This window comes from Prionailurus bengalensis, chromosome A3 (assembly GCF_016509475.1).
Source record: "Prionailurus bengalensis isolate Pbe53 chromosome A3, Fcat_Pben_1.1_paternal_pri, whole genome shotgun sequence".
NCBI lineage: Eukaryota > Metazoa > Chordata > Mammalia > Carnivora > Felidae > Prionailurus > Prionailurus bengalensis.
The window spans coordinates 108,627,057-108,649,735 of record NC_057354.1 but is presented as its reverse complement, the minus strand read 5'-3'; the positions used below and the strand labels follow the sequence as shown (position 1 = coordinate 108,649,735).

Sequence of the window (22,679 nt, the reverse complement as noted above, 5' to 3'; positions counted from 1 at the left end):
GTCTCTCAGTTCTTGTGAAAATCTATTACCTCTCACAAGTTTTTCATTACACATGATTTCTACTAACGCAAACTAAGTGCTTTTTCAATTTCTGCAGTGTAACTATTATTTAGAATTAATTAACATATAATCTCTAAGGATGAAACATAAGTAAGTGCACAGTTACCTTGGCAGTATTCGGTCAGGGAGTTTGTGTGCTGGAATAGCAACAGGTAACTTTTGCATCTGTCTTGCATAATCAAAAAGCCCTGGTAAATTATGGGAATAAAGCTGAGAAGCTTTACCTGTAAAAAAAAATATAACAAATAAATAAACACAATATAAAAGCTAATAACATAAATAGGAACAAGTGAAAGGTATCAAAAAACTAGGGGCTCCTGGTGGCTCAGCTGGTTAAGGGTCTGACTCTTGGTTTCGGCTCAGGTCACGATCTCAGCATTTGTGAGTCTGAACCCCACATCGGGCTCTGCACTAAAAGCACAGAGCTTGCTTCAGATTCTCTCTCTCTCTCTCTCTCTCTCTCTCTCTCTGCCCCTCCCCAGCTCGCTCGCTCTCTCTCTCAAAATAAATAAACTTAAAAAAATATAAATAAAAACTAAAAGACTTACCAGATATTGACAGTAAGCAATTGTTCATCACATATAACCATGTACACCTTCGGGGGAATAGCTGATAAAAAAAAAAGTACAAAGTTTATAAAAGATAATAAGTAAAATACTTCTATTATATGTCCATGTTGAACTGGTCATTCAATTTGCCAATTCTAGGTCTTTCTTGTTTCCCTAGATGTAGTGTTTCTCTATGGGAGGAATACAAGTGGGAGGGGCAGTGTGGTCAAGTAGTTAAGCACATGAACTCTGGAGCCACCTGGCCTGGGTTCATATCCCAGTTCATCCACTTAAGCACTGTAAGATCTCTGAAAAGTTACTAATCCTTTCTGTGCCTCAGATTTCTCATCTGACATGCAACTCATAATGGTATCTATCTCTGAGAGTTGTGAAGATTACTCTATGTAAAGCATTTACAGTATTTACAGATAAACAGTATCTGGTGCATAGTAAGCTTTATACAGGTACATGTAAAGCATTTACAGCATTTACAGATAAACAGTATCTGGTGCATAGTAAGCTTTATACAGGTACTAGCTACTGATGTCATCATGATCATTTCTGTAGGTTGTTTAGCATTGCTGGCCTCTGGGTACTAAACATCCAAAGCTTCCCCCTGTCACTGTGACAATAAAGAAACATCCCCACGCAATTCCAAACACCCCAACTCAACATTTCCTTGCCCTTCGACCAAAATCTCTAGCGTCATCTGTCACCATGCTGCAAACAGTTCTACACGGATCAGTTCATGAACAAAGCTCTGGGGTTTGGCAGCTGCCTCTCCCCCCTCCCCCCCCACTTCCTGTTACCATTCTGCACTCATTCTACACTCGAACCAGACTGTCTGCTTAGGGTTCCCCACCCTTGCCACTCCGCTGCACCACTTCACACCTTCACACTTATATTTACCCTCTCTCTGTCTGGGAACGTTCCGCTCATTGCCATTTACGGTCTCTTCTCACTTCCCCACAGGAGGTGCTAGTGACGTGTGCTCACTCCTAGTGTGACACCTAACCTGAGTGCTACAGCTACTGCCACGCCTCTATTACACCCGTGAGGTCCTTGAAGGGTAAGGACTAGTCCTGCGAATACGTCCTCAGTACCAGATAAATACAACATACTTGATGAAGCTTTTATGGATAAAAAAATAAAGAGGCAGAAAATCACAGAACTGAAACTTATTTCTTACCTAGTGTGTATGACTTTAAGAAAGGAAAATACAAAATAATGTACCTGTTCCATCGATGTTTCATGAAGTTCATTAAGATTCAAAGTATAAATTCCTTCTTCAGCACCAAATATCAAGTACTGATCTGAAATGACAAAATTCACCGGTTTTGATAAAAAAAATATTTTCAAAATGGATTTATATAGTTTAAAATTATGTACATATGTACTATAACCTGAAAAAAGAATTACTGTGATTGACAACCTATATATACATATATATATATTTTTTAATGTTTATTTTTGAGAGAGAGAGAGAGAGAGAGAGAGAGAGCAAGTGAGGGGGGGCAGAGAGAGAGGGAGACAAAAAATCCGAAGCAGGCTCTGAGCTGTCAGCACAGAGCCTGACGCGGGGCTCAAACTCATGATCCGCGAGACCATGACCTGAGACGAAGTCAGAGACTTACCCAATTGAGCCACCCAGGCACCCCTAAGCATTAAATATATTTTAATACAAATAAGTGGCTAAAAACTCTGCCTTAATGAACTGAGTTACGTATAAATACCAGCCTCAAAGCACTGAGGAAAACTTTTATGTAAAAGAGGTTTTGAAGACTGGAATGCTAGGGTTCCTCACTCATCAGAGGGTGCTGAGGACTGGCAGAGAATCCATAGCTCATTTTCTACAATTCTTTTAAGAGAAGCCTGGGTGGCTCAGTCGGTTAATCAACCAACTTCAGCTCAGGTCATGGTCTCGCGGTTCTTGAGTTCAAGCCCCACGTCGGGCTCCGTGCTGTCAACTCACGGCCTGGAGCCCCTTTCGGATTCTGTGTCTCCCTCTCTCTCTGCCTCTCCCCCGCTCACACTCTGTCTCTCTCTCCTTCAAAAATTAACAAACATTAAAAAAAAAAGTAAAAAAAAAATTCTTTTAAAAGTATAGTTGATGTACAGAATGTAAATAAAGAACTGATATAGATTCAAAATATTTTTGCAGATGGGCTACCACTGTAAGAAATAACATCAGAAACCAGGATCTGGCTACTGCCTATTTATAAAGCTAAAACTTAGATACCTGGCTAAGGTACTCAGTATCTTCTAGAAGATGTTAGTTTAGCTATGGTCCTGTCTGATCTGCTTTTGACAATATAAAACAACAGGTCAGGAACTTCTCCAGACTAAACTGAAGTATGCTAAGAACTTAGAAGGCCAAGAGCATTGTTATACTGCCCAATATTTAGGATTAGTAATGGCAGATTGAAGACATAAGCTTTGTGGTCCAAGAATACAATCTAACCAGGTTTGAACTGCAGCCCTCCTACCGACCGGTGGTGAACCTTTCTGCATGTCACTTTCCCTACCTGTGAAATAAAAGTTCCCACCTTGGCTTTCTAAAAGATTTAGTAAGAAGGTGTGTGTGTGTGTGTGCGCGCGCGCACACGCTTATGCATACCTTATACACACATATATTAAGATACAGATATATAGTGGGAGAATGCAGATAGTCTTTAGTCAGTGACTAATGGCAACAATACTTATTATGATCTCCTTTAAGGTGGAGAGATCCTCTAACGTGGTCACCACACCCTGGACCCTGGGTAGCTAAACTCCTTAACAACAGTTGTGTCTAAAACACAAAGACAGTGAGTGTGCAGCAGTGGAAAAAAACTTTTGTGGAGAAAATTAGGGTGGCATAGAGTGCATGGTTTTGCTATATTAACATGGGGACAACACAGTGAAATTTTAGTGTCATGGGTTACCTCAAGCACCGCTAATAAGCTAGAGAAAGATAGCCTAAAATTTTTTTTTGAATTATAACAAAATATTTTTCAGGAAGACATTCAGAGCAGGAAGAAAACTGAATACTTCCATGACCTCAGTTTAAAAAACAACTAGAAAGGGGCTGCCTGGGTGGCTCAGTTGGTAAAATGTCCGACTTCGGCTCAAGTCATGGTCTCACAGTCCATGAGTTTGAGCCCCATGTCAGGCTCTGGTGCTGACAGCTTAGAGCGGGGAGTCTGCTTCAGATTCTGTGTCCTCCTCTCTATGCCCCTTCCCCACACATGCTGTCTCTCTCTCAAAAATAAACATTAAACAACAACAACAACAACAAATAACATATAGTACTACCTCTTGTATCTGGGTTTATCCATGATGTTGCACAGTGAATTTTCAAGGGACATCCATTAAAAACCTTTGAAAAACATGCACCCATCTGGAAAAACAAAGAATAACCAAGTAATACGATATTCCCTGCTAAGAAGGAAATTATAACTGCTACAAAGGTGAAAATTTTCTTATTTATTGAATCATTGAAATGTTATTAGTAATAAATGTTAAATAATCTTAATAATACAATGTTATTAATCATTGAATTTAATACTTCAACATGAAAGAGGTATGGCTGGTTTCAAATTCATATATGTACTTTAAAACATACAGACCCATTTTTTAAGAAAAACTGAGCAATGTGATTATTTTCCCTGGATAGATTCAATAAAAATCTTTATTTTTTTATGTTAATATTTATTAAGCCCATTTACAAGTCTTTCATATAATAAATACCTTATAAGGAAACACAGTATCATTCATTTGAACTTTTTTTTTAATCTTGAAAGAATAAAATGTTAATTTTCAAATTATTGTTCATGTTAGAATAAATAAATACAAGAAAGCTTACTCATTTAATCACTTTTATTAGCAACAACTTGGGGGGAAAGAACACAAATATTTGATGAAAAGAAGAGCACTGTGCATCATATAGTTGGAGTGTTTTCTTCACAAATATGGAGACAATACCCAGAGACAGAACACACACCCCTGTAGCTGATGATAATGGATTAGAAATATCAACATAAAAAAGAATCAAAATAATAAATCCTAAGATTTCCTTCTGCTCACAGAAACCTAGCAAACAATTAAGATTTTAGCACCAAATAACAACAACCTCGCAGAAGACCTATAAACATGTTTTTATGGTGTAGGGCAGAAAGTGTATCATTTAACTCATTCTGGTAATTATACTTTAAGACAGCTGCTAAAAGTCACATGTGGAGGTGTGGCCTAACCCCTAAAAATCCAAATGACACAATGCGGTGCCGAACAATTCAACCAACTCCGAGTGTAAGCCAGTCTGTACGGTCAGTCCCACCTGCCTTTCCAGTTAGAGGCTCCTCCCCATCAGCTGTACATCTGACCGAAGAGTTTTCTACTGTATCCAAACAGGACAACCCGAATGTCTCTGCCAGACCTGGGAGCCCTTCACTCTCAAAACTTTTATAAGATAAGGCATAAATACTTAGATCTTCATATTAATTTAAAAAGTCGAGAAAAAAGGCTAAAAATTAAGAAATAAACTAAAAGGCTAAAAAGTAGAGTTGGGAGGTTACAGACTAGAAGCTCTGTGGACACCTCAATTAGTGTCACACTATGTTTCAGATTAGAGAGTTGCAGCAGCGAAAATATAGTTCTACCTATACTGACGCACAATTACACTGAACTAATATAATTTTAATCCTAAAACAGCATGGTCCAATGAAAAAAATCAAACAACAAAACCACAACAGACTGTAACACAGGACTGTATCTAACGTCTATTCCAGCTCTGGTTGGAGCTGGGGGGTAGTTCTGTGATCTTGTGAATACTGTGGGGTCTCAGTTTTACTCGTGGGCAAACTAGTTTGGGTCAGATGGTCCTTTAATGCTCCTTCTAGTTCTAAAATGTTTTTGATCATTGAAAATGCTAGAAAAAAATGTGTCCTATTTACATTCTGTACTTCCTATTATATCCATGTGCCCTTTCTACATTTCTTCAAAAATGTCTGCAAAGAAGATAGTAACAAATTCTGGAATAAAGGAGCTTTAAAATGTAACAATCTATATTTAAATTAGCAATCTTATAGATTTTTTCAATACTAAATGGAGATTCTTTCAAAAAGCTAAAAAATCTAACCAAAGGTACACAGTCAAGCAATTATTGGTCATTGTGTTTAGCCTGAAAACAACTTATTTGATATTTATACTTACATGCACTTTAGGTGTTGGGGGTAGACCGTTACTAATAGGCTTCTAGAAAAAAGAATACATGCATGAATATACTTCTTTTGTTGTTGTTTGGCATATTAATACTGTATTTCAAACATAATTATTGAAATAAAATACACATGTACGCTCTCTCTTTGTAAAAGGGCACAATACAGATAAGGCTAAAGTCCCCTATAATCCTTCCACAGTCCATTTATCCCTGGTACCTGCCCCCTCTCCAAAAAAGCTGGTTTAGGGTGCCCCTTCCAAACCTCTTCCTAGGCAACTATATGTACTCATGTATTTGTGTATCTTTCCATACCAGCTTGTATATACTTCTATATGTGTCCCCATAGAAAACACTGTTTTGGTGTGTGCTTTAGAACATAGTTAATGCACTCTTTTATCAACCTGTCTTTTGCCTTAACGGGTCTTAGATCTTCGTATCAGTACACATAGATTTGGTTCATTTAACTGCAGCACAGTACAAATACAACAAACTTTATTTAGCTATTCCCTAGTTATTATTGGGTATTTAAGTTATTTTCCGCTTTCTACTGTTAACAACAATGCAGAAATGATCACTCTTGCATTTACCTTACTATGCAATGTATGAATTATTTTTTTAGGGTATGCTGTGATAAGAGAAACTACTGGAATATAAAGTCTGTACCTCTTACACTGCAGTGGATACTGACCACCAAACTGTCTTTCTGAGTGCCCATTTCACATTATACCCACCAGCAGTGTGGATGAGCCCTGGTTCCTTTGGTCTCACAGACACTTAATGTTATCAAACTGATCAGTAAAAAATGTTTTCTCCTTAATAAGCATGCCTCTGATTGCTAGGAACACTGAGAATATTTTAAAAAGAGTTTATTGGCTATCTGTACTTTCTCTTCTATGAATTGTCTTCTCTCATTCTTTTTTTTACTGAGTTATCTTTTTTCTTATCTATTTGTTGGTGTTCTTTATAGATTCCAGATTTGAATACTTTATCTATTAAATATGTTACAAATGTTTTATCCTAGTCTGTAGATTATCTTAACCTTATTTATAATGTGAGTTGAAGTTTTACATTTTGAGGGATTCAAATATATCAATCACTGGTCAGACTATACTGATAATTAATAAGGAGAGTAAAAATATGCTCAAGAGGGGCACCTGGGTGGCTAGGTCAGTTGAGCGCTCAACTCTTGATTTTGGCTCAGGTCATGACCCCAGGGTCGTGGGATCAAGCCCCACATTGGGCTCCACACTGAGTGCGGAGTGTGCCTGAGATTCTGTCTCTCTCTCCCATTGTCCCTCTCCCTGACTTGCGTGTGCTCTCTCTAAATTTAAAAAAAAAAAAAAAAAAGCTCAAGAATACCAGATATTTTTCCAAGGGGCCACAAGCCTGGATATATGATTTGCCTCCCACCCTTTCAGAGGGATTATACTTTAAATATAAGTTTTATGAAAGTCTACATTTCTTTGGGGGTTAATGTTAATAACATTTTAAGGAATGACTTCCTAATTTTTGTCACTCTAAGTCAAAATTATTTAACTGTGACAAAAATCAAAATCTATTAATTGATTTCTTATACCTGATACAAATAAAATATGCTGTGTAACACTACTTCTGTAACTATTAGACACTTCTGAAATTAAAACTATTTGAAATTTTACTTTGTAGATATGTGTATGAGGATGTATAGCCTATTGCTGCCACCAATTTGTGATAATTTTTTTTTCATTTTGCAACTAACTTATGTACTTGGTTTTATATTTATGTCCTTAAGTTACCTTAGATCATCTATATGAGCAAAACATTTTTGAAAAGTGTATTTATTTATTTTGGGAGAGAGAGGGAGAGAGAGGGAGAGAGAGAGCGCATGAAAGCGTGTGCATGAGTAGGGAAGGGGCAGAGGGGTGGGGAAAGAATCCCAAGCAGGCTCCGCCTGTCAGCACAGAGCCCAACCCAGGGCTCAATCCCACAAACTGAGATCGTGACCTGAGCCAAAGAGTCAGACACTTAACTGAGCCACCCAGATGCCCCACACAACATTTTAAGTTAGCAAGCTCTGAATGTTGAAACTGTCAGATTTACATTGAGTACTGACAGAATTGGCTATAAACATTTTCAAGCTGCAGAAACTGTAATCACGTTTCAACATATCATGGATACTGTTTATCCTATTATACAGTTGCCAACATATTTCAGAATCACTGAGACTGTTAGTTTTACTACTACGGTACAGTAGTTCCTTATCCTAATGAAATAAGGTAAGAGAAAGAATTACAAATGCACACATAAAAAAATGTATACATCTCTCAAAAGTTCTCATGCTGCATCGTAGAGTCATGAAGCTGTATTTCTGTACTACATTAACAGTGCTGCTAAAATTTAAACCAGTGAACACAAAAAGGCCCTGTTCAGTTGAAGAGACATCATAAAAACCCATTCCTAAAGGGCATTTGATGCTTTTGTTAACAACATCCTACCTAAATTTCACAACTTACAATGGATAATCCTAGATTATCCATTGTAATGGATAACTAAATGTAAAAAGGGTATGTCATATTATGTCATGAAATCTTAAAAAAACAGATTATAGTACAAAAGCCTCTAACAATGTGCTTCCTGCATAAAACCATAGCTATATGCACATAAGTACTTTAACTGTACTATATAAAAGCAAATATTAGTAAACACAAAAACTTTGATTTTTTTTTTTATTATTTGAGAGAGAGTGTGTGCATTCATGTGTGGGTGGGGGGAGAGAGGGAGAAAGGGAGGGAGAGGGAGAAAGGGAGGGAGAGGGAGAGGGAGAGGGAGAGGGAGAGGGAGAGGGAGAGGGAGAGGGAGAGGGAGAGGGAGAGGGAGAGAAAGTCTCAAGCAAGCTCCACACTCAATGGGGAGTCCATGTAGGGCTTGATCCCACGACCCTGACTGGGATCATGACCTCAGCAGAAATCAAGCTCGACCAACCTAGACACTCAAGTGCCCCAACATACACAAAAACTTAAAAAATACTCTCATCTTATGATTTCATTGGTCATCTGCTGAATTGGGTATTTTAAGGATTTTTTGTTTTGTTTTGTTTTAAGTTCTATGATGAAAGACAAATGTCTTCTGACGATCATGAGCAAATTTTTTACAAATGTTAAAAAATTTTAATATCCTGATAAATACTATTTATGTTTTAATAGCTATGTCACAGTATTTTATCCAACATTTGTAACAAGAATAGCTACTGAGGCTAATTTCATCTTTCCTACAGTGATATTTTATATCTACTGGAAAATAATTTTCATTTTTCCTCCTTGTTATTTTCTTTGAGTAATAGTAGTAATACCACGGATTATGTAATCTATAGTTAAAAACTCATCCTAAGTAAAGTCCTAGCTTTCCTTATCTGTCCATGTCCTTCTTTCCATAACTTTTTGAGACTGTTAGGAACTTTTAAGAATCTCATCAATGAGAATAATAATAGTTACCTGTATGCTGAAGGTCACATTTAAAATACACTATTATTTAAAAAAAAAAAAAAGGCCTACATAATTTGAATAGCAGAAAGTCATCATTCAAGTTTGCCACAGCAGTTACTTTTTTTTAAAATTTAAGCAATCTATTATAATTAATACATTAAAAAAACAACATACTAATTGCAAAATATACAATCCCTATAGTTTAATTATAATAAAACTAACTTAACAATGAAAAAGAAAATACAATTATATTATTAAGTATTATTATATATTATATAGTAAGTATATTATAAATATAAATACCTACTGGTACATCTTTCTTTTCTTTCCTTGAAGGGTTTGTGCCTCTATGTTCATTCTGTTGTTGATATAATGAACCATCTCGTTCACCATTTAACTGGAAGGAGCTCATTCCATTTCCTTCAATAAGATGTTTAAATATATTTAAAAAGGATTAATTTTCATGAAAACTTTCACTTAGAAAATTATCAAATAGGAAAGAAAAATACGATTTCTCAGATGGTTTCTGCCTTCATCCGATCAGAAACAGTTCAAGAAAAAAAAGTCTGATACCTATGTTCTACTTCTATCTCTTTTTTTAAACATTTTTATTTTAACATTTTTAATTTATTTTTGAGAGACAAAGTACGAGTGCAGAAGGGGCAGAGAGAGAAGGAGACACAGATTCTGAAGCAGACTCCAAGCTCTTGAGCTGTCAGCACAGAGCCTGATGCGGGGCTTGAACCCATGAACCGTCAGATCATGATCTGATATGAAGTTGGATGCTCAACCAACTGAGCCACCCAGGTGCCCCTCATAGAGACAAATTTAAAATCAGGTTATATCTAAGCACATATATTAATACGAAAAACAAAGAAATACTGAATATATAACTACTTTCAGGAAGGGCCAATTTACAATATCCAGGAAATTTTAGTTGCTTTTTAATTGTTTCTTTTGCATAATACACAATACAGTACTAAAACAGCATCTTCTAGTATTAATTTGGAGACAAATAACTAGCAAAAGTGACAATCATTTTTCTAAAAATGATAATATGAAATAAAAAAAAGAAAGGAGTTAGATGAAGAACCCTCTTTTGTTTTTCTAAAACACAAGTAGCCTACAACCAAAACACATTGTCCTTGTTCGTTCAGTTTCTTCTATTGCCACACTCAGATAACTCATGAACTGAGCATTTACCATTCCCCAAGAAAGAAGGCTAGATAGGAAATGAGAAACAAGGACATTTTAATACCAGAATGGGTCACAGTAATCCTGTCATATATGAACACTTCAAACTATGTGGCAAAAAAGCAGAAGCCATCTCTACAGTCACTGCCTTCCTTCTCCCCTCCCTCAAAGGAATTTCAGATACTCTTAAAAGAAAAGACACCCTCCATTTTCTTCACACAGTACGAAAACCTGGTAACGTACTTATTTCACCCTCCCTTCACCCATTACCTAAAGCAATTGGCTTTTGTGGAGGTAATCTGGGAGGTGGTGGTCTGGGTGGAACTTGGGATGGTTTTGCTGGGCTCTCCGACATAGGACATCTCTTGATAGTTCCTTGATTATCATCCTCAGTAGAATGAGTTTCCTGTGGTATGAATATGGACTTAGGCTGAAATAATACAGAAAAGGAGATCAATGATTAAACATGAAATTACTTGTTTCATTCAAAAAAGAAAAATATTAAACGTCTTTCCTGAAGTAAATACTATTCTGTGTTTACTAGCTGAGCTTTAAGGTCATTCAACTATCTGATTCATATTATCTTAATATATATCCTAAAAATGTACAGTAACATGTTTTCTCAGAAAAAAGGTCCTTTTCTATTAATTCCTTCGCAAGCCTTCCTATCTAGACTTGCTAAATAAAAATATTCTGCTCTTTCTGATCTCCAATTTAAATGAGTCTCTTTATTTTAAACATTCAGGCTAATCAAATTACAGTTCTTTATAAGACTAAACTGTTTCTTTTAGATGACTCAATGTACAGTCGGTTGCACGTACGACCTCAGCTCAGGTCATGATCTCGCAGTCTGTGAGTTCGAACCCCACGTCGGGCTCTGTGCTGACAGCGCTGAGCCTGGAGCCTGTTTCAGATTCTGTGTCTCCCTCTCTCTCTGCCCCTCCCCCTCTCATGCTTTGTCTCTGTCTCTCTCAAAAATAAACAAACATTAAAAAAATGTTTTAGATGACTCAATGTCTTTTATGTTAATGCCTAACCTTTCAGACTGGGGCAGGAGAAGATACCAATTAAAATTCTATCATACTGGAAAAGACTTAACACCGCAATATGGAATGGCTAAGAAACTTTCTGTGCAGACAATGGAAAAAGCCCCAGTCAGCTGAAGGTTTGGAGAATTTATAAATTCTTAATGTGTCCCTTACTAGAAAGATTGTTCACACTTATGTTTTTGAAATTCTAATGTAAAACAAAACAAGCAAATACAGTATTATTTATTTACCTGTGGGAAACATAATTTTTTTTAAGTATAAAATGAAACAAAATGCAGTAATACATTAGACGCCAAGACTGGTCAGACTCTAATTCTTGTTTATAAACCCTGATTTTGGGACACCTGGGTGGCTCAGTCAGTTAAGTGTCTTTGGCTCAGGTCATGGTCTTGTGATTCATGAGTTCGAGCCCCACGTCGGACTCTGTGCTGACAGCTGGGAGCCTGAAGCCTGCTTCTGATTCTGTCTCCCTACCTCTATGCTCCTCCCCTGTTCTCACTCTGTCTCTCTCTCTCAAAAATAAACATTATAAACCCGGATTTCAAAGCTTTCATAATTTTTTTAAAGTATAAAATGAAATGATAGTTGAATAACCTAAATGAAAATATAGTAAAACATTAGATGCCAAAAGGGGCCAGACTCCAATTGTCATTTATAAACCCTGATTTCAAACCTTGTAACAGCTCATTTTATAAACAGTTCATTTTATAAACAGTTCATTTTATAATTAAAACTTGCTGTGCATATAAACTCATGAAATAAATTTATATTAGTATTACCTATATTAACTCATTGTGCCTTTTAAAAAAAACCCATCAGTGAGAATTTTAGCATTTTACAATGTTTCTGACAAAACAGTTGCCAAAAATTTTTGAAAATTATTCTTACTGTTTTTTAAATGTAAAAGTACCTTCTGATAATTTAGTATCTATGATAATAAATCACTACCCATTACCCATTCTTAGGAAATCATTTACTAGATCATAGCTTCTGAAGGAAAAAAATCTTACAAAAAATGTGAGATTTCTAAGCCAGGTGAATTAATACTAACCCATTAATTTAATCATTTTCATGTATAAATTTCTAGAACTTTATTATTTAGAATAAATACTAAATGACAAGTTGGATAATTTAAAAAAGCAACCAAAATTAATCACAATCATCAATATCATGGCTGGTAACTTCATGTTTTCTTGTGGCTCTCAAGTGAAAATAAGCTACGGAGTAACTATTAATATAGTACTGATGTGACAGATCAACCACACACACCCACACCACACATAATTCAAACTGAAAAACAAACCTGCTTACCTTTGGTGGCAAAGGAGGTGGAACTTTTGCTTTCATGGTTGAACTATAAAAATGTAAAAGTTTAGGATCAGAATTGAATGATTACTAAAGTATAATTAATTTTTCAAAGATATGGAAGAAAATTTACAGAAACAAGTTCCCTTTCCTGAGATTATGAGTGTTTTCCAAAACGTTCTGTACAATGTTCACGTTATGCTGAATGAAGTTTTATTCAGAAGTAATTAAGTAGACATGCTTTCTTGGTTTCAAATTAAAATAGGAAAAGATAACTACAATTCTAGTTTATATCAATTGAATGGTAATTATTATGAAAACACTAGCAACAACTAGTTAGGGAAAAACAGCAAAATGATGTAGTATAAAAATATATCACAATGTAAGCTTCATTTTTATTACTGTTAGAGATGAAATATCTCTGATGAAGCTCATCAAAAGCTACATACATTCTCTACAAAATTTTAGGCAGAATTTATCTGATTGAAGCTAAGATTCATTATAACTCAGAATTGGGAGTTTTCGATGTACAAAAACTTAAAAGATGGAGCATAAACTCTCAGATGAGGAAACAGGTCCAGAGAAGTTAAGTGACCTGATTCAAGGTCAAAGAGTACTGAGACAGAAAAGAAAACCTATGCCTTTATGCCTCCAACTGCTAGTCAGGTACCTGTCACTCTACCATGAAACTGCACTTTTCTTTAAAGAAAAAAAGAGAATCTAAAAAAACTAAGCCTGAACGCTTATGTAAGTGAAAATATTCCCATATATCTGATCCAACAGAACTTTGTAAGAAGAGGAAGAGAGATCTCTCCTCACTCTCTTTGTACACACCAAGAAAAGGCCATCTGAGGACACAGAAAGAAGGCAGTTGTCTACAAGCCAGGTAAGAGGGCCATCACCAGGAACAGAATAGAGCTGTGACAAATTTCTGTTATTCAAGTTACTCAGTCTGTGGTATTTTGTAATGGCAGCCTAAGCTAAGACACAGCTTGGTAACAAGGAGTGGAGTACTGCTACAACAAATACCCCAAATGTGGAAGATCTGCTTTTATTTTTTAAGATTTTTTCTTTAAAGTTTATTTGAGAGAGAGAGAGAGAAAGAGAGAGAGAGAGAGACAGAGAGAGACAGAGACAGTGCACGGAGGAGGAGCAGAGAGAGAGGGAGAGAGAGAATCCCAAATCCCAAGCAGGCTCCACGCGGTCAGTGCAGAGCTCAACGCAGGGCTCCATCTATGAACGGTGAGATCATGACCTGAGCTGAGATCAAGAGTTGGACGTTCAACCGACTGAGCCAACCAGGCACCCCTGTGGAAGCAGTTTTGGAATCAAGTAACAGGTAGAGGCTGGAAGAGTTCTGAGGTACATGCTAGAAATATGGACGCTAACAATGATTTTGCTGAGAGAGAGAGCTGAAGAGAAAGTTTCCCTCTTCTTAGAGAATGCATCAATAACTACCAAGAGAATACTGGTAGAATGTACACATTAAAGGCCATTCTCCAGTGGAAATGGTGGAGATCTGCAATGGAAATGATGACCACATTATTGGAAATGGGAGGAAAAGTGATCCTTGTCAGAGAGGTAGACAACTTGGCTGAATTGTGTTCATATTCTAATGTTTAGTGAAAGGTTAAATGAGGTCGTGAGAGTGAGGTCCTAGTTGGATAGGATTAGAGGCCTTCTACGAAAAGGGGAGAGAGGTTTCTCTCTCTGCGTGCATGCATGCATGCATGCATGCGCTGATGATAGCCCATGTGAGAACATGGTGAAAAGACACCATCTGCAGGCCGAAAGAGAACTCTCGCCAGGAACCAAACTGGCTAGCAGCTGGAGCCTGAACCTCCCAGCCTCCAGAACTGTGAGACACCTTGCTGTTTAGACCACCTCTCCATGGTATTTTGTTAAGGTTGCCTGAGGTAACACAACTAGAACAGAGAAAGAAACTGTGATATAACCCATAATACTCTCAATATAGAGCTGTCAAACCTATGAAATCACATCAAATGACATCTTTTATCAAAAACAGAGAAAGAACTTACTGCTTGGATTCATCATCATCCCCTTCATCATCTTCTAAATGTGCCACGTGCCCTCTAAGGACAAAGGATAATTCCACTGTTACTAAATGGACTTCATCAAAATGGCTTAAGAAGAAATTTTACAAAGTGTAGGAAGGGCTACTGCAAGACAGCATTTTATTTCTGCAGCTTTACAGGATTCAGAATTAAACAACAAAACGTGAGGCTACATGACAGAGAAGGGGGCAAACAGACTACTCTCTGTGACAAAAAGTATTTTAAGCTTAATTAAAAATCAAAATTACCGCTGATGTAATTCTTCTTCAACAGACTTCAGAAGACTCCTTAAAAGAAAAAAAAAAACACAAAAAACAAAAAACAATGTGAATAAATAAGGAAAGGAATACCAAGTACATATTTTCATCATTTGAACCTTAACCATAAATTTTTAAATTACTTTTTACTATTTTCTAACATCAGCTACAATGATCTCTATGCCACAGAACATCAAGTTATACTTAATAATATATCTGTATTTTCTGCTGCTAATGTCTTCATACATGTATTTGAAATGAACAAAATAAATCCTAATGTTTATTGAAAAATACCAGTTCAAACAGAGGACAACCCACCATGAAATGTCACAATAGGACTGACAAAACCATAATTGCAGGGTCATAGTCAGGGGTTTCCAGGATTCAAATTCTACCTGGAACATTTTACCTGACACCTGAAATTATATTTTCTTTTTCTTAAAATAAGGAAGGTGACACACTTTAAAAAAAAATCATGCTCTCAGGCAATCCTACAAAATGAAACTCAACATGTTGGATCTCTCTGCAAAAGCATGCATGCATGTGATGTGAATACATGAATGTAGTAGCACTTTGCTTTCACAGAAGACACTCACTTACCTGAGATATCTGTTCTCCAGTGGTGTACTGGCAAACACATTTACACTTTTGGGAGACTAAGCCTGTATCAGACCAGGTGCGAGGATTTTATCATTAGGAGCAAGTTATGAAACTTTGCTATTCAGGAATGTGAGAGAGAACTCACGGCATTCCTGAGTTCCCTTCCTTTTCGCTGCAAGTCCATGCAGCGAACCTCCTATGTTGCACTCTTCAAGCATAAAAACTCAGCAGCCTTCTTAAAGCCAACGGGATAGGGAGAAATATGGTTACTAATAGATTACTGAGGTAAAAGTGAGCCAACGGAAAATCTACTCTCCTCAAAAGGTAAGGCAATACCTTCTGATCATTTTTCCCACTGATATATATTGGAAAAAACTCCCCTTAGAATTGTCAAAACATAAAACCAGAGAAATTGAAAGGTAAAGTTAGCTGGTATGAGCAACAGAATACATTTTAGTCTTCAAATATTTTAATTAGGCCAGCTTACTAACAACCTAAGTATTAAAAAATGACAAAGCTCTAACTTGAGTGGTAAATGACATGGGAAGGCCATACACTAATCGCAAATCCTACTCTGCAGATAAAAAAAATTGAGGTACTTCAGTCAAATGTATGATCTTATTCACAAAGCTCTTCAAGGGCTAGTTCTAGGGAGATGGGAGCTTCTGACTACGGGCAGGATCGTAAGTGATGCCAGCCTGTAAAGCAAAGACAGCCTGCATCTGAGTCCCGCCTCTGCCACTGTAAGCCGTGTGGCCTTCAATAAGTACTTTGATTTCCCATTGCTTCAGTTTCCATATCTGTAAAACAGGAATTATAACAGTACCTACATCAAAGCATTTATCGAAAGATACAATAAATATGGGTAAAATGCTTGGAATAGTAATTTAAAATACAATAAGTACTCAATTCACATTTTCTTTATTATGATGGGCTACGCAACATTTCTTTAAACTAGCAATTTTAAGTGTGGTCTAGGGATCCCAGAGGTCCCTTGGCCTCCTGTAGGGGGTCTGCAAGAATAAAACTAGTTTCATAATACATATAATACAAAAAAGCATTTACCTTTTTCACTCTTAATTTTTTCATTGGGAATGAAATTCTGGAGTTTTCCAGAGGTTATAAGATACATGATAACACAACAGATTAGTAGCAGATATGAGAATTCAGCTGTCTTCTAATAAGCCAGATATTAAAGAGATTTGCAAAAAAATATAAAACAATGCCAATTTCCTTACTATTATTTTGTTTCAGAAAGATAGCTGTTTTTCATAAAAAATGTTATCAGTGGGCCGCAATAAAGTTTGTTGAATTACATGGACATATATAAAATCTATTAATGCAATTATTTGCTGCTTCTAAATCTCATGAGAGGAATCACACGGTGTTAGGTTTGAGGTGGCATTTAAATTGGTCCTTAATGATGAGAAATTTTTAAAAAATATTTATTTTTGTAGAGAGCGCAAGTGGGGTAGGGACAGAGAGAGGGGGGCAGAAAATCAGAAGCGGGGCTCTGCGCTGACAGCCTGACAGCAGTGAACCTGATGTGGGGCTCGAACTCACAAACTGCAAAATCATGACCTGAGCCAAAGTCAGATGCTCAACCAACTGAGCCACTCAGGTGCCCCCATGAGGAATTTTAAACACACACACACAAAGTGTTATTTATGATAACAGTAATGAGTACATTACTATTTTAAGTAAATAAATATTTTGAAAAGTTCTCAGTTCAAATTTCCAATACCGTAAATATTGACAGTTATAACACACATAAACAAAAACTCTGGAGTCCTCAGTAATTTTTAAGAGTGTAAAGGGATCCTGAGACCAAAAATTTAGGAAGCACTGCTTTAAACTATGTTACCAAGTTAAATATAGTATCTCTGAACTGTATAGTGGGCTTTTATATCATTTTAGAAGATAGGAAAAAATTTTTTTCTTAAGCACATGCCAGTATTTTGGGGGGGTGCACCTCTTTTTCCAATAGAGAATATTCAGATTTGAAAACAATTAAGAAGTAAAGTAAAAATGTATTTTATTTTTCAATTACCATATTTAATTGGACTTACAGGGCATTCCACTTTTTAAAAAAGAATGTTCCCAGGAGTACTATGTTCTCCAAGAATAAGAGAGAAAGGCTGAATAAGAGAACATGGAAAAGCAGCTATGTTTTATTGTTAGGGACTCACGTATATTTTCAATTCATTTACTAGTATATCTCCTACTATGTGTTAACAGGTATTTTGTTAATAAACTTACAGAATTCATGAAGTGTTAATGAAAAGTAGGATATATGATTTGCTTCTCAGGCTTTATAAAAGAGAAAGTGAAACATGGCTAAATTTGCTAAGAGGTGCATTTATGGTAAATACTGTATCTTGTGAGCCCTGGGGAAAAGTAACACTGATTTAATCACCAAGATTGGGTGCTATACAATAAACCACTATTCACTGGTCCATGTGGATTCTTCTGTTATGGAATTTTTAGAAAGTAATGAATGAAGTAAAACAAAAATGATGCCCACAGATACTGAGTTACTAAGTCAGTCTAAAAACATTAGGAAATCTGGATGAAAATGTTAAAAATGGGGAACAATATGCAATCACAAATTTAACTGATGAAAGTGAAGAAACTGACACAGAGAAGTGAAAAAAAAAGAGAAGGAAAAACCCACAGCCAAAATATTTAGCATATTAAAATTAGCTAAGAAATTCACATGCTGGTTTCTGAAATCTTCTGAAATTGTCTAAATAGCTAAAAACAATCTTTAAGTATTGTCCTGAGTATATCTGAAGACAAAACAAAAAAATCTCCTATTTCTTTAAAACCAAAGAGCAGTTTTATTCACTCACATTCACTTGCTTTTATAATAAATTACTTACTGAGTAAATACTACACAAGTAAGGGCAATTGATAAGTATTTATTAAACCGTAACTGTCCTAAAAATGCTTTGCCATGATTATTACATTTCACCCTTAGCACCCTACAAGGCAGGGACTATTATAATCCCCATTTTACTGGAGAAAATTGAGGTAAATTTCTCAAAGTCACATAGCTTACAGGAAGAGACAGTTCTGACTCCAGATATGGCATTCACTACTACTACACTCAACTGTGCTAGGAACTGTGTAATTCAAGTTACTTTTTTCACCATTATTTAAGTCTTTAGAAGAGAATTTAAGTTATCTCTAGAACCTTTGCTCTACATTAAAAACAATCAGAAATATTTAGTTTTCTTTTAAAAATAGTATTTTGTTGGTTTTAAATAATCAGAAAAGTTGACCCCAACAACAGCATTCAAGAGAAAAGAAAACTCAGTTAAGTCAAAATACATATTCTATTAAAAAAAAAAAAACACCTACACCCTATCTTAGTTCTTGTATGGTCTGGAATAGGTAGAAACCCATAAATGGAAATCTGTCTGCCTGATCACCTATGGAGAAAGCAGGAAATCCTGTGAGTTTTAAAACACTGCCTGGTCACAAGAATAAAGCAGACATATCAGTACAGTAAGAGAAGTGCTACATCCATGCTCATGTCACATGTATGTATATACCTGTACACGAAACACAGCCAAAGGTCAAATTTTTGGCCAACCTACCTTGCCAGTGATTCGTTATATAGAATACAGTTCCTTAAGCAGGGATCCAATTAATCAAAAAATGAAGGTTGGGCAAATTATTAACATTTTACCTAGCCAAAGTAACTATATACTATGAAAATGTCTAACAATCAGATATTAGACAACGGGAACTAAGGAATCTGGAAAAGCATTTAGTGATGGGCCATATTTCTTTTTTGCATTTTTGCTAGTATATAATTTAAAAATATATTTAAAATGAACCAAAAAAGTGTAAATGGAATTTTTCTCCGAATCATCCACTGTCTCTTAAAATACACCAAAATTTGCTAACAAGGTCCTTAAAACTAGTGACCTTATATTAAGACAAAATAATAAAAAAAGCACTTCAGAATTTTTATTTGCTAACCACTATGAGACAAAACCTTCCTTTGCTGTCCATTAATCAATCAGGAGAGATTATAAATAGCACACAGTTACTATTTAGATAAAATCTCATTTTTCTATCAGGGAAATTGTATGCCTTTTTCCCATTTTAGGAAACTTAAATCAGTTAATTAAAAACAAATTCATCGTATTTAATTGAAATGCAGCTTAAATCCAAACTAATGCATTTCTCTAGGCGGTCATTCAAAGTCTCTTCTCTGTGTTGAGAAAAGATAGGGTATTTAAATTAAACATTTAGTCTAAAAAAAGGAGACACGATTTTGCATTGTCTTTAAATCTGAACTACTGTCTTCAGTCATCGTTCCTCAACTGCTTAAACTATGGATGTATATATATATATTTTCAACTCTCTAATGTATAAGTGAAATTATATGCTGCAATTTTAAGATGTTCTGATTGTTAAAACAATATCTACATTGCTGAGAGATTTTGACAATTTAAATAGTATTTCCTTACATATTAGATTTTATAATGGTAATTTCTCCATGAACTCAGAAAATGAGAATCTACAAAGAACAGCAGAGTCCTGTCCCCTTACTCTGCTGAGGACTATGAACAACTTAAATTGTTACTCCTTGTAAGCTGCCTTTTCACCACAGTGCTGTACCACCTAGACAGTGCCTGGTGTACAGGAGAGGCCTTGAATAATTGTTCTATTTACTTCTTGCATGAATTGATAATTCTGAAAACAGCAGATGCATTTTAACTACTATCTTCTTTTTGGAAAGCTCTTAACAACTAAAAAGTTAGGATAAAGAGTTCTAAACACTGTGAATATTTTCAGCTATTTTCAGAGCCAACACACCTGGGATATGTACCAAAGCAAGTTTTGTAAGGAATAAACAGGTCAACCTTAAAAATAAAATAAAAAAATTCTGAAACATGTATCGTCTTCAGTTGGAATGTACTTCGTTTTCTCTAACAAGTAAGGTCTACAAAGTAGCTTGATATAAAAAACATAATGTCTCCATTATGACAATTACTGACTAAATGATTAGCAAGGTAGCAGTGAAGAAAAGTTGAAAGCGTATTATAAAAACCTATCTACCAGACTAATACAACTTACTTCTGGATATATTAACATATTTTTCTATATTAAATATGTAATAAAATGCACAAGATATATGTAATAAATAAATTAAAATATAAAGCAACTTAATTATTCTTGAATATAAATTTAATTTAAAAAGAACTTTACTTACTTGTTTGCACCCAAAAAGTAACTACCTTGATGTCCTTGTCCATATTCTAGTTGTAGATCCTAATAGTACAAAATGATGTATTTAGCAAAATAGTAGTATATCACAAATCATAATACACAAATATATATATTTTAAAAGAGAAACCCCAGACTGCAAATAAATCTGTATTGCTATATGTTCTTTAAAAAAAAGGTATGGTAGGACTTCCAACAATAAAAGATGTCAGAAGTTTGTAGTTGTAGTTTACGTATTTTATTATTTAAGTTCAGTATTTTTCTGGGAACTTATTTGAATAATATATGTAAGTTTCATTTATGGTTATTGCTTTCTTAGTTAAAATTTGCAAAAAAACCTCCAGTTTTTAGAAAGAAAAATGCTCAAATAAGGTATTTAATAGCAAAGCTATAATGAAGCAAAAAAAATTACAGAAGAGAACAAGCAACAAAAATCTTGACTTTGTATAGAAGATCTGCAATAATTATGTATTTATACACATTCACACACTTCTATTGTTGCTTCAGGCAGGTAATAATTTTTAAACATATAGAATAGGTGCTCTTTTTAAGTAAATTGTATAGATGAACATGGGCAAGGTTGCAAATTACACTTAAAGGGCTTTGAATAATTTTTTAAAGAGCTAAGTAGTGAAACTTCAAAGGAGTATTACTAAGGCAGTTCCTTAACTAAACGTTTCCACTGAATGCTATGGGTTGTAGGCTTAAGAATTGAAATTTAAAGGGGTAACAACATAAATGCTCAACTCAAATGCCTTCTGAGGAAAAAACTGTTTTCCAACAACTATGGAAAGTACAAAGTAAAGCTTCCTTTCTCCCCTTAAGTCACTGTATTTCAAGCATGATTTTAACAATAAAGGGGAATATTTAACATTTAAAATGAGTTTTGTTTTCATCAGAATATAGAATAAAGTGTTTTCTAATACACAAGGTATTGCCAGATGCACAGTCAGGACTTAATGCAAAAGACAACTCCTTGGAGGAGGCTTCCAAGACTGTACAGGAAGGAAGGTGCAACCTTTCCCATGTCTTCATGGCACTGAATACACAGTTCTCCTCTAGCACTTAAACTGCCTTTTAATTAATTTATTAACCAGTTTATAAAAACAGAAGCCAGTCTGTGAGCTCCTCAAAACAGGAAAATTGTTACGTCCATCTTTCTTCCCTACAGGCCCAAAGTCTAGAATAGCACCTACCACACACTAACCAGGCCCTTAAAACAAATTCTTGTTCCAATGCCAGTAGTTCATTTTCCTGCAAGCAGATAACTAACACTCCAGCCTCATTAAGATACACAAATTCTAGATCACAAAAATACTAAGCCTAGGAACATAAGAACTCTAAACGATACATTACATTTAAGTAAAAAGCACTTTAACATTTAAGTACTCCAAGACCTGTCAAAATAAAAATTCTGGTTTAGACAAGATTCAAATCTTGTCTTCTTCAATATTTGCGTTCTTTCATGCATAATAAATGTTCTTACTAGTGACAGAAAAGAGAATACATCAAAAACAGTAAGATTAGTCAACCATCATCACACTGGTATCACATGAAATTCTAGTGCAAAAGGATACCTGTTCTATTTAATTCATAATGATATTAATAGGATGCTATCACTGCTACCGTAAGACTGCTACACAATTATTATGCTGTACAACTGAAGTGGTCATGACTTTGTACAGGAAC

General features: G+C 35.4%; 1 protein-coding gene across 3 annotated transcripts in view; it reads right to left on the bottom strand.

The window, feature by feature from the left end:
* The window catches only part of MAP4K3 (mitogen-activated protein kinase kinase kinase kinase 3), a 206,053-nt gene that overhangs the window by 25,586 nt on the left and 157,788 nt on the right, over positions 1 to 22,679 (bottom strand). For all 3 annotated transcript variants that reach the window (XR_006301061.1, XM_043604108.1, XM_043604109.1), the window contains 11 exons: positions 20,977 to 21,035; positions 15,138 to 15,176; positions 14,854 to 14,907; positions 12,821 to 12,863; positions 10,731 to 10,890; positions 9,574 to 9,686; positions 5,799 to 5,840; positions 3,903 to 3,987; positions 1,842 to 1,921; positions 609 to 669; positions 167 to 284 (listed from right to left, as the gene is read on the bottom strand). Coding sequence is in view for 2 of the 3 variants with exons in the window: in XM_043604108.1 (XP_043460043.1) it covers positions 167 to 284; positions 609 to 669; positions 1,842 to 1,921; positions 3,903 to 3,987; positions 5,799 to 5,840; positions 9,574 to 9,686; positions 10,731 to 10,890; positions 12,821 to 12,863; positions 14,854 to 14,907; positions 15,138 to 15,176; positions 20,977 to 21,035 (854 nt within the window). In the remaining variant the exon portion in view is untranslated. The remainder of the gene's footprint in view (positions 1 to 166; positions 285 to 608; positions 670 to 1,841; positions 1,922 to 3,902; positions 3,988 to 5,798; positions 5,841 to 9,573; positions 9,687 to 10,730; positions 10,891 to 12,820; positions 12,864 to 14,853; positions 14,908 to 15,137; positions 15,177 to 20,976; positions 21,036 to 22,679) is intronic.